The 13,354-nt window shown below is 41.9% G+C and overlaps 1 protein-coding gene across 1 annotated transcript; it reads right to left on the reverse strand.

The window, feature by feature from the left end:
- Window positions 1-8,752: 8,752 nt before the first annotated feature.
- On the reverse strand, window positions 8,753-11,070 carry tmem74b (transmembrane protein 74B). The gene is made up of 2 exons (XM_041034390.1): window positions 10,843-11,070; window positions 8,753-9,379 (listed from the first exon to the last, which is right to left on the reverse strand). Exons 1-2 carry the CDS (start codon window positions 11,068-11,070, stop codon window positions 8,753-8,755), a joined length of 855 nt encoding a protein of 284 aa, XP_040890324.1.
- Window positions 11,071-13,354: the final 2,284 nt, after the last annotated feature.

Raw genomic sequence — 13,354 nt, forward strand, 5'->3', positions numbered from 1 at the left:
ACGCGTATTAAAGAAAGACAGCAGAGAGGCAAATAATGAAAGAGCCGACGAGCAAGAGGGAAACTGATAAGACCCAGAGGGAGGGAGAGAAAATCAGACAAAGAACGACATGTAGGCAATTGTTTGAAATCCAAATCTGCCAAAGGAGCGACAACGATAATAATGAGGGAGAGACAGAGGGAGAAAGACTCTGAGAAAGACTGAAGAAAAGTGGGAAAAGAGCGAGAGCTGCGTCTAAAAATCTAAAAATAATAAACACAGAAGGGACAATCAGACATTTGAAAGACTGTGGATCAGTGCCTGCAGGAAAATCTGCTCAGATACAGAGGTTTCATAGGTCACTACTGAGGCAGTGAAGATGGAGACCTCATTCATTTCTCCTGCAGACGTTACACGACTCAGTTAAACCCCTGCTACACCTGCATGAAACTCTCTGAATGAATCATCATTATCAAAGATGAACAGCTGCATTAGAAAACATCTGGTAGACATTAGCTGCAGCTGCATTTCAGCAAGAAATATCCAATCACAGCGCCGCCAACGGTGGGTGGAGCCTAAAGGTTATGATGATGAGAAAACTGATTTCACAGCGTGCAGTTTAAATCCATTCAGATTACACCGACCACAGCTGCAGATCCAGATGTTTGTCTCACGTCTGAACCAGCTTAAATGTTAAATTAGGTTCAGCTGAAGTTTAAGAGAGAAACGACCAGAGAAACACGCCGGATTAAAAACAACAGCAAACAGAAAATTTTTATTGGTCACGTTAACAAAATCATACTTAAAAATCAGCATCGTCGTTACATACAGCGTACAGCTCCTCAGTATGCACGGGAACAAGGCATCGGACCTTTACAGCGTCACACGCTAACAACATGCAGACTCACTGACCTCCTGAAGCACACAAAGCAGCGTTTTCTTAAACCGTGAGTGTGAGTGAGGACCGAAGGGAAGAGATGGGCCCGTTTCTCCAAACGATGACACACATTTATTTCTGTTTGTCTGATCACTTGCTAAAGTGAGAATATATTTCTTCAGTTCAGTCACTGAACATTCAAAACTCCCTACATTCATCCTTATTCCATTTTAAATGAGGTGTTTTCAGAGGAATTAAAGATTTGTAAAATGATGAACTGGTCAGATTATGACATGGTTTTAACAACAAACTGCAGTTAAACACTGTACACAAGTGACTGTGCTCTTCACACCAAACCAGGGCTCTGTGCAGCGGAAGCCATTTCAACCACACTTCGATTGTTCTTTTATCAGAAGGAAAAACAGATCAAACATTTGCAACAGACTTTTTTTTAATCGCTGGCCGAAATTTGATCTTCACTCTTTGTGTTACTCGTCTTATGATGATGACAAATATTTAAATTCTTGAGAAAATCTAAAAGTACACATCATAAAAAGTCGTCCTTAAAACATGGCTCGGACAAGAGAACATTTCCTTTTGCTCTTTTTTTGTCCACATTTTTGTTCTTGAGTAAAAGTGCTGCTTTGAGTCGTATTCACATTGTGGCAGAAAAACAGATTTTGTGTGAATCTCCTTCATTAACTTTGACCCTGTTGTTGATCAGGTCTCAGAGCCATTTCCACCAAATCAGACTCGTTAACCATTTGATTTAAATTGTCAGTTCTTTGATGCAAGTGACTCTGACCTGGATGTTTCACAGCACGTCGGCCTCATCGACAAATATCAACATGCCGATGAAGCCACCAGGTTCCTGCTCCAGGTCACAGCGCCACCAGGAGTTCTGGGGTGGGAAATACTGGGCAAGACCCTTGTTTTTCCGTTGCAGTGTGAATACGCCTGAACCAGATGAACTGTGGGAAAGGTTCCTTGGTCCAGTTTGGCAGCTGATCTGATCACAGAGTGAGACAAAGTGTCTGAACTGAGCAATATTCAAGACTCGTTTACAAATTTTCACCAAAAATTCTGATCACTGAAGAAGAAGAGGACGACTTTAAAAAGATTTTTGTTCAGATTTCATGTCGCAAACATCATTTTAGCACAAAACGTGAAGAGAAAAAAGCAAATGAGCAGCTCATTTGTCAAAGTACATTAAAACCCCCGTCTGCTTCATAACAGTCTGGAGACCCTGGTTTTCACTGAGGTTAAAGGGATATGTCACTTTTCTAATTATTACGATGCTCATTTTAAATCATGTTAAATACACTGATTTCCTTATAACAACTCTGTGATTGACAAACATTTCCACCAACTAAAAAAGTAGAAAACTGCTTTAAATTAAAAGTGATATATCCCTTTAATGTTCATTATTCCTTTTGTTCTGTGCTAAATATACTTTCATTGTCATATATCGATTTCAAAAGATTCACAAACAGACACACAACATCTTTCTCAGGCCACATTATATCTTTTTCATTCTTTTCATACATTTCATAGACTTTAATAAGAATCATTTCATTCTGGTTTCTTAAAGCGATATTTCACCAGGACAGAACTGGTTTTTCTTTTGTTATTTTTTACATTTTACGTTTAAATTAAATCACAAAAGTCGAATAAACACAATTTTATGAATAATTATCCACAGTTTTGTGTTTTAAAAGTATTCACTCAGAGCAATCACAGCAAATCCTTCAACCCTGATCCAGGGTCAGTCTCAGGCTTTAATTCCAGGATGTACGGTTGGAAATCTGCACCAGAGACTGAGGAGGAGAAACTTCAACACGTGCTGTTGCATTTGGTCAGTGAAGGTTTCAGATTGAAATTTAAAAAGCCTGCTGCCTGCCTGGTGTGTCTGCTTTAGCCCAAACACCATTCCACCTGTGTGAAATATCGCTTTATGTCATTAAATATACATCTATTAACTCTGTACGTTCAAGACAGATTAAAAAAAAAAAAAAAAAACGAACAGTAATGTTTATACAATAGTGTTTCCACTGAAATCATGTGACTGTTTACACCAAAGCGTTTCACATGTGAACCATGTGGACGACAGATATCGTGATATTGCGTGACACTGCTGCGATGGCGCCACCTCCTGCATTACGGCATTAATTTGTACATTCACTGAGTCTCTGAGTAAAATGCTACTGCTGTGTGTTAGATTTGTGCATATTATATCTGTACATAAAGGGAAGCATCCAGCTCCAGCCCGTGGAGACGAAGGAGCATCACCCTGGCTGTTTTCAGTGGGGGGTTTGTTTCAGCTGAACAAAACACGAGGACGTGAAGTATAAACGGTTGTTTTCCTCTGTTCTCTCGCTGTTGTGGCTCGTTAAATGTTATATTTTCACTGCTCTGGAAACTTTGCTGGATTTTCTCTGAAGCAGCAGGATGTGTAGTGATTAATGAGTTTGAGCTCAGGGTCAGCACCCTGCAATCTGCCGAAGTGTCCTTGAGTAAAAGTACTGAATCCTAAGCAGCGGTGGGAACACTGTGCTGCAGCTGACCTTTGACCTCTGTCACCTCAGCATGCGTTTAAATGTTCTCATTTACTGTAGATGTAGCATTTTCTATATTTTAGGGATAATTTTTTCCAAAGTGTCATGTTATCATCGCTCTGACTACTCAGCTAAACTTGGCCTTCGGCCTGCTGTGAACTGAAGCTTTGGTTCTTGGAAAACGTCCACCTATAGATGGGTTGTACTAAAAACCTCCCATTTATTCCCACACAGGCCGAGTGTTAGTGTCTCCTCTGTCGTGTCCTCACAAGGACTTTCCGTGACATTCGAGAACTGCTCCACCAACAAACCCCTTGATATAAATAGACTATTTCTATGGTAACAGAGTCATCGTGCTGTCGACAGAATGAAGATTGATTTTCTCTGTGTCTTTGGCCAAGGTGCTTGTGTTTGTCTCTTGACATTCAAACGTCACAGAGGAACAGAAACATGGATTTTGCTCTTTTCAGATGCACCAGAGTCACATGTCCCTCCGCTGTCTTCTTCTGTTCTGACTACCAGTGAACATCCACTCATGTATTTAACTGTCTGGTATTTGCTGCTGACCTTGTGTGAGAGTTAAAGAGTTAAAGTTTAGAGTTGAACACTCACTCTTTGTTCCTTCTCCTCCCTCTCACCCTCCTCTCACCCTCCTCTCTCTGCCTTTACTGATTCCGCTTACATATTCACAAGCTGAGCAGTTCAGGTGTGAGATGCTGCATTCACACGATGTCGGCAGAACAGGAAAAAATACTGCAAACCTTGTTGTCACACCAGATAAACAGCCTAAATTAGCTGCTTTTGCTGTGTTGTGCTATTTGGAGCAGCTGGTTACAAAGTGGAACCGGATACAAACAACATTCCTGCAAACTCTTTTCTGAAATCCTCAGAATTACAGCTTTTCCCACTCGGCTGCTCATAATTACAGTTAAAACAATGCGAGGTGAATGCAGCGTTACGCCAGAAGCAGCTAACGTAGCCTGGAGCTTGCACTAGAGATGATGAACGGGCTACAGAGGTGTGGTGAGCTAACGTCTTTCAAACTCCACACCCCTGGATTATTTTACTTTTTAAACGAGCAGCCTTCAGCCCCAACAGACATGAAACCAGCTGAAGATATTTATCAGGCTTCCCAGTTTCATCTGGAGCCACATACACAGTTACACTCCCTAACACCTGGAACCAGACTCCGATGTGTAAAATCGGTGGATTTCCCCTTTAAGAGCGCAAGTTTTCCACAAAAGCAATCCACAATCTTTGTGTTTCCTCCTGACCTGAATCTATCCATCCATGAAAATAAACTCACTTTAAAAACCCTTTCCAACCTGTTCTCTTCCACCTCTGTGCGTCCGACCTTTGTGAAGCGACCCAGCAACAACAATCATTCCCTCTATCATGTTGTGTTTCTGCTGCCGTGTTGCTTCCCCCGCTAATGAGGACCTGCAGGTTTAAGCAGACACACACTCTCTTTGTCTCTCGACGAGAATCAGCATCAGAGGATTTTTCGTGCTCATTAAAACCTTAAGCTGAGTCATGTCTGTCTGTTTATTCTTGTCTTTTCATCCCAGTCGCCTGGAGGTGAGTGGGGAAACCTGAACGTGTTGTTCAAAGTATTTAGCTTCATGCAGAGTCACTCCTCGCCTTCCCTCGCAAGTTGAAAACCCATCTCTTCAAGAATCACCTCACGTCATCCAGTGACTCTGCTGCATCCTATCGCCTCTCCCACATCTTTCTTCCTCCTTCACTCACTCGACTTCACACTCACACAAAAGCCTCTTCTGCCTCTGTTAACCTCGGATTCTGTTTCCTTTTCCTAGCACAGCTCTTCCACACAGTCATTCTGAAATCACTGGAGCAGTTTGACTTCTGCATTTGTTCCTTTTGGTTGATTTACAAATTAGGCAAAGCTTCTGTAGAGCTCTTTGTAAATCACTCTAGATAAGAGTCATCTTAAAACTTCATATTTAAAAATGACAACGTGTACTAACATCTTCATGCAGATGTTTCTGTGTGCGCATCGTTTAGTTTTAGTGCTGAATGTATCTGTTGGATCTGAGCACTCACAGGTTTTTAAAGGGACAATATGAAGTTTGAGTTTATATTCTGAGTAAGAAAATCCAAATTTGTGTAGAGTCGCCTTCATATCACTGCTTCAATGGTTCAGGAAAAAAAAAAAAAATCCCACCACTTTCTCCATCTCCATCCAAGCATAAGCTCCTTCTACTCAAGGACACATCAGCAGAGACAAACCGTGGCAGAGATCGAAGGTAAACCTGCTGCAACAGAGATTATACAACACTGCTAACCAATAAAAAACATTTCTCTTCCTCATTATATTTATGTTTTTCTCTTAAACAATTCTGGGTTTTGGACTACTGCTCAGACAAAACAGGCTATTTAAATATGTCAACTTGGGCTTTGGAATTTTTTTTTTTTTACTTTTTTTACATCTTATGGACCAAAATGAGAAAAATAACTAGTTACAGCCCTCGATTAATTGATTATGGAAGTAACTATCAGTTTCAGCTCTAATATCTACTAACCATTAAATTCTATTATTTCCTATTTGTTCTTTGTTATTAAATTAAACTGAATGTTAAATATTGTTCAACTGTTGATCAACTGCTTCATTTCTCGTAACAGAGTCGTGTTTTGTTTGTTTTCATTAATCTGCTGTGGAGTTGCTGCTGAGGTTAGTAAGCTGTTAACAGAAAGAAATTGGTCCCGCTGTGACGAGGTTTTCCAATTTTGCATACAGGCGTTGCGTATTTGGTTTCTGAGCGTTAGCTTCTGCTGGTCCTCTACATCCGACACGTCTACATGTGGTATTTACAGGATATTTGTACTGTGAAATAAAAATGCAATACATATTTTAATAAACAGTTGGAGATCAGCATTTCAGTGTGTGTGTATTAGGTGAGATTTGAGATGTCCTCACAAGTACTGAGCCACAAACTGACTTATGAGGACATTTGTGTGTGTGTGTGGTGTGTGTAGCTACATTACCCTTGGCTAATTGGCTCACTATACAGACCTTAATACATTAGCATGATAATATTTGCGTATAGACAATTTACAGTGTCTGTGTTTACTCATTAAGGCATATTGTATCCTTACATGACATAAATAACATCTACATATAATACAAATAATTAGGCGCTGTGTCATTAAAGGTTCATTCCAGTCAAAACCAGCTTTTTCACCGGATTAAAAGCTGCATTCAGATAGAAAAAAGACTCAGAAGACACCTTGTTTGTGTTTTTTTTTAAATGAAGATATGTTTCTATCGATCGCCCAGTTCTTAATTACTTTTTTGTGGATTTTACGGCCTTTCCGGTTACATTTCAACTTTCAATTCATTGAAACCAGAAAGTCACTGGCTGGCGTGTAACAAGGGTTTAATGTTCCACTAAGGACCTTTAAATGTCAGATAAATATGACCACTCATTTATATTTTCATGTTTGGGAGAAAGAACTGCTGTTAGTGGATATTTATTTGCAGCATGACACAAAGATCCACTCTCTGATACTGTGGAAAGTGATGCTAGCAGAAACTGCTGATTAGTAAACATGAGGCAACAGTTTTGTGTAATGCAGCACGAGACACTGGATATGTGGCATGATACTTTGGAGGTTTCGGTGGTTATTTCATCGCAAAATTGGATTCACTGAAAACAACATTTCATGTATTAAAACTCATTATGTCATTTATGGCCTTCAAGCCACCAGCAGTGAAAATGTTAAATAAGTGAGAGACTGGTGAGGAGATGACTTTCACGCCTTCAGTTCACAGATTTTCTTGTGTAAGTTTGTCACTGGAAAAATTGCACATCTCTTCTAGGTGTCTGAGATTCACTTTCATGTGATCCCAACTAAATTTCTTAAAAATCGATTTAGCTTGATAAAGACGTTCCTGAGATGAAAACACTTTCCACTGTGATAAAACAGAATTGATTTGTAGAAGAGCTCTTGGACTTCTGATGTGTGTCACCCTCTCAACAGTGACGTATTTCACTTCACCCTGCTCATCATCCCCTCCTACCTGTCTCAGAATCTGTATTATGTCTATAAACTGATTTGATGAAAACAACTTGATATTTCAATACAATCATAATTTTACAAGTCCTAATGTTTTGAGATAAAATTCCAAATATCTTGAGAATATAGCTGCAATGGGGAAAAAGTTGTAATATTTTTAGAATAACGTCATAATATTTTTGAGGTTTAAGTCATACTATTATGAAAAAAAATTCAAGATTAAATTTATCATAGTTTAAAAATAAAGTTGTAATATTACAGAAAACTTGTCCGGCTCTGATCAACCCCTCAGCATGAGGCTCTATGGTTGATTACAGCTGCGAGGCCCAGTGACAGAAGAGAACCAAAACAATGTGGCACTTTAACAAAAACACTGCTGGATGCAGGTTTAAATGGAATATTATTTAGCTTTTAATTTTGTCTCCTGCAGGTTTCTGAGGGCGGCTCATGTGCGGTGACACCATTGGGTTAATTTTACGATTATTTGGAATAATTTATGGATTATCCTCCATACTGTTTTCACGCATTTGTCTCTGATGCTGGTGGTAAATGTGTTAATGTCTCACCAGAGTGAAATATTACTTTCAAAAATGTTGCCTCAGTTTGTTTGTGCCAGAGCTAGCATCACATTTTCCATCACACCTTATTTATAAAGTCCAGTAGTGAAATTCCATCTTCTGTCCAATGACAGTAATATTCACAGCAACACGACAAGCCAGATATTTATTGTCTATGTGTAAAAACTAATCTTCTGATTAAGATTTAAGATATGTAAAGATTTAAATGCTGAACATCTGTTGTTCATGAGATAATTGAGAATCAACACTGGACTTTCTCAGTAAAGTATTAACTTTGGTGACAAACCTCCAGGTGTGTCGGACACAATGTGCTTTTAACTGTAAGACTCAGTCTCTGATTAACATACTAGGATTTATATTGGAGCTCTACTGAATTAATTTTATTAAATGTATTACTTATTTTTATTTCACTGGTTCATAATAATTATTATGAATCTTTGATATAACCATGCTCTTACACTGCCACAGGCTTACCTCTCATCTTCTACTGGATCGAGCCTTCATTCAGTAAGTCACACATCCCTTATGATTGTGTAGAATAAATATCCCATAAACTCGGTTTACGTTCACCCCAAAATGTTGGGTTAAGGCTGGGCTGCTCCAGCCGAAAGCCTTGTGCTCAAGATGTGCTTCTCTTGTCAGCACAAATAAGGGACCTGCACCATTTTGCATCCCCATTTTGCAACTGAGTGCTCACTCAGAGGAAGGCAAACCGTAAAGCACAGCTAGTTGACTCCATGTGCAGCAGCTGAAGAGGAAGAAGAAGCAGCGCTAGGAGGGTGCCCACTTGGTCCAGGTTCTGATTTGGAGTCCCGCCCCAACCCTGCTTGTATGTTATTCCGCATCTCTGCATGTTCCACCAAAAACTCCTCACCTCCATCCACGCCCTCACCTCCTCCCGCCTCTCCGGTCGCCAGCTGCTTCATCCTCAGATTGATGGAGCCGTAAGTCCTCTTGGGTCGAACAAACGCCGCCCTGCGTCGGTACATCTCGCCCCGGCAGATGGACACCATGAGCAGCACAGACAGGAACATCCCCCCCAGAGTCAGCAGGCCCAGGCCTGCGATGATGCACTTGTCCAGGTGGGAGCCCAGCTGGGCGTAGTACATCTCCAGCTTCTCCATCTGGCGGGCCGACACAGAGTCTGGGTCAACTTTGGCCTCTCGAGGGATGGTGTAGGCGATGACGACCAGGACTATCCCGCTCACCAGGAACACCAGGGCGAAGATGAAGCCGTAGTCCGCAGAGCGGTCATCAGCTGGGTTCAACTCAGTGAAGTCCTGTCCGTCCTCCTGCCCTCCACCTCCCTCCTCCTCATCATACGACCGCGGGGAGTGCTCCTGATGCTGCTGCTGCTGCTCCCCCTGGAGGAAAGAAAGAAGAAGAAAAAGGGAAAAAGAAAGATTTTTAAAAAAATAAACATTCATGAAGAAACTGCAGATAAAGTTAAAGAAAAGCAAGCACAAAAATATGAAGAAGAAAAGTAAATAAACATCTCAGTGAAGTGGCATCAAACCAACTGGTCCAGTTCTGTGTATGTGGCGTTTATTTGGATTATTTACTACAAAGACAACTTCAGTATAGAGTGTAACATGCCACATTACCACTAGAGAAAAAAATAAATCATACCATTTTCAGCCAACATTTCTAACATGCAATGACATCCCTGTGTCACTTTATATGTTGTCCCATGGCGGAGTGAAGACTTCAATCGATGCGGGACATTAAGATTTGGACACAGCTTTTCAGTGACATGGAAACTCCACAATCTGGCTCTGTCCTGTTTGTCCTGTTCAGTATACTTTGTTTTATTTGGGATTCTGGATAAACTGATATTTAGGATTTTAACTCACTGTTTTCAATTGCAAAGCAATGAGCAGCACTGTTTTGTATTTGCAGCCAAACAGAACAGTTCAGCTGCTGCAGCAAGTGACAACTCAGTCAAATCTGAACACACATAAAGGACACACATGTTTTTAGATTCAGTGTGACTTACACTTTCAGAGGATTTCCTTATGTCTGACGTCCACTGCAAACAAACCTCAATAAACCCATTTAGAAATCACAGAAAGAAAGATCTTCCTTATAACCCCAGGACTTGCCTGAGAATCATCCCGGTTTTAGGTTTTCTTCGTTACCAAAGTAAATCATTGACAGAAATCATTATTCTTGTAGATGTCGCCAGTTTAACGCATGTTTTAAATTTTGTTTCACCACAGACAGAGAACTAGCAGCTAACGCAGAGGGCCCGCGGTTACTGTGGTTACCGGCAGTTGAAAACCGCGCACTGATACAGAAGGCTGTTGAACTGCTGACCGGAACTACGTTTGTTGTACCTGCTAGCTAGCTAAAACAACTTTGTGTCCTCACCCGGGTTTAAGATAACTCGATGGTTTAAATCCCAAATGTGATTGTCCACCAACATAATTTAGATTAATAACTACTTGTCCACCAAATTTTAATCCAGACCGGCTCACATGCGGCTGTTTGCCACTACGAAATTTGCTAGCCTCCTCCACCTGCTCTGCTCTTTGTCAAAACGTGTTAATTTTACTTGTGTAAATTTAAACATCGCTTTCAGTCCGAACACATATTTTATCAAACCGAACACATCAGTGGGATCACAAAAATACAGGATGATAAAACCAACTGATGCATAACAGGTAAGAATTCTCTCCTACAGGTTGCGCTGCTTACACTACGTGACCGAACACGGATTAGCACGAAGGTCTCTCGGACGTTGTTTGTCGAAAACCTCCGTGAAACAAATGTCAGTAATAAAAAACAGAACCAGGAGCCAGCAAACCAAACTAACCTTGCTGCTGCCTGAGGTTGAAGGCGGACAGCCCGCCGACACAGCCGCCCCCTGCTGCTGGTGGCTTTGCTCCTCGTCCTGCTGGTAGGAGGCGTTCTCGAAGCCCCGCGCGGCGCAGCCCACTGTGGCCGCCGTCCAGGGCGCAGAGACCGGCGTCGGAGACACGCCTCGTCGGCCTACTCCGCCCCGCAGCTCCCGGAGCTCTACGGCGTTGAGAGAGGAATCCATCGAAATCTGTCCGATGTGCTCATGTCTTCACCATCCTCCTCAATGAGAAGAACAAGAGAAACTAACATATAATCATATATATATATTTTTTAAATGCTTGTTGACTGTAGACCTACTATCACTCTTTAAATATTAATGTACTTGGGACTAAATGTACACATGACCTGTAGCCTCTTATCGGTGTGAGTAAATACTAAATACTAATTATACATATGATAAATATACAACTCTGAAAGGAACTACATATACAGGTGGGTCATGAAACATTTGTACCTTTACTTTATGAATGTAGGAATTTCTTTGACAATGGAAAGTCTGTTCATTGTGGTATTATTGGTACAAAAAATCATCAATAAAACTCTTACACCATTCAGGCCTGTTTCCTGGACAGTAACAGCAGTCTATGAATCACACACACACACACACACACAGACATATCATCTTATCACAGGTCTCTCACCTTGATAGTTATTTATTTCCATTTTCCTCCTCTTGTCATTGCTGTTGCTGCCGCTTCCTTCTGTTGAGGCCAATGGAGAGTTCAAATCAGATTAGAAATCCTTAACAGATCCTTGTCTTTAACGTCACCAAAGCAGAATTCCCTGGGATCCCAGGGACCCAACAACAATTTTTTTTTCTTTTGCTCTGGGGCCCCCTAGGTCAGTCCATCCCTGAACACCACCCCACCCCTCACTCACTCACACACACACACACACACACACACACACACACACACACACACACACACACACACCAGTTATTTTTGTTTTAACACATTATTTTCAGAGGATAAACTCACACCCAGTGTATCAGGGTTGACACCTCTGAGTCTCTGGGTGTGAACCTACCTGGAGTCTATCAATTCTATCAAGCCTGTATGAACAGAAATAATTTAATAAATGAAGAAGGCTGTCGTCTATCCTCCTGACACAGGTAGACCTTCTGGTATCGTTTCATCAGGCCTGGGGTGCAATTTCACCCAGAAAAATGGCTTTTTTGTTGTTTAATTTTTTTTTTCATTTCTCCTCCCGAAAACCGTCGGCGTTTGACTGCCTCTGCAGACGGTTAATCTCCGGGGAGCTCCGGGCTAAAGTAGCCCACTGACACAGTTACCGTTTATCAGCACATCACATCGGGATCTCAGGCTCCCCGGCGGCCCGCGGGGAGCCTGAGATCCCGCGGGCCAGGTGTCATTTCACCCTCTGATGTGCTCGGCTCCGGCCGTCACCATCACCGTGACCTTGTGATGCGCCAAACTGCCAAAAGCTCGACCATACATTCCGTCTGTGTGTGTGTGTGTGTGTGTGTGTGTGTGTGTGTGTGTGTGTGTGTGTGTGTGTGTGTGTGTGTGTGTGTGTGTGTGTGTGAAGGAGAGATAATATCAGGATGAGCCGGTACAGATAAGCACCACACCGACTCACACGTTATTCATTATCCAGACCTGACGGCAGATAACACGGACTGAAAGAGGAGGGAGAGTCGGAGTCGGCGGATCGTTGCATTCAGAGTAAAATTATGCAGCCCAGCGACATGAGGTGCTAATTTCTCCGGGGGGGCACCGGGGGATGGATTCGGTATCCAGGCAGACGCGGAGGCAGCATCCACCCCGCGCTGAATCCGAACAAACATCGCCGATGGCATCGATCATCTGCAGGGATGTCGATGAAAGGACCCAAAGAGTCGATCGGTAAAAGTGATCGGAGTGACAGCGGAGTCTTACCTGGTGCTGCGGCTGACTGATTCAGGCGGCTGTGGACATCGCATCCGGAGAGGTGGATGCTGCTGGAGGATGTGAGAGGAGGATGCAGAGAGAGGGAGAAAGAGAGAGAGAGAGAGAGAGAGAGAGAGAGAGAGAAAGAGAGAGAGGAGGGGGGGACTGACCATGCGCAAAACCTGCTGTGGTTTAATCTGCTGTTGGTGGAGCTGGTGGGGGATAAACAGATAAATACAATCATTAATACACAAACAAATAAACACACAGACCAATCAATTACACTGACATTAATCTGTGAGGAGACAGAGCCATTCTCATGGAAAGTTCAATATACGAATAAAAGGAAAACTGACTAAATTTCCCAGTTTAGTTATAGCGCCTCCAAATCCCACAAATATTCTTTTAGGAATTTGGGATCGGTGAAAATCCTACTTCCTGTTTAATTAAAGCAGAAATACAGAGGCTCATATAAAGACAGTGCTTACAAGGGTGAAAGCACAAACATCAAAGGTTGGATTTGAATAAAGAGCAGTGTTATGCAGATATAATCAGTGGCGGTTTTTGGTACGG

This window comes from Toxotes jaculatrix, chromosome 3 (genome assembly GCF_017976425.1).
Source record: "Toxotes jaculatrix isolate fToxJac2 chromosome 3, fToxJac2.pri, whole genome shotgun sequence".
In the NCBI taxonomy this organism is placed as follows: domain Eukaryota; kingdom Metazoa; phylum Chordata; class Actinopteri; family Toxotidae; genus Toxotes; species Toxotes jaculatrix.

Bases quoted from the DNA above. Each gene is read 5' to 3' on its own strand.
- tmem74b (XM_041034390.1), bottom strand. From the start codon at position 11,070: ATGGATTCCTCTCTCAACGCCGTAGAGCTCCGGGAGCTGCGGGGCGGA. The intron at 9,380-10,842 runs GTTAGTTTGGTT...GGGGAGCAGCAG, and splicing joins CAACCTCAGGCAGCAGCAAG to CAGCAGCATCAGGAGCACTC.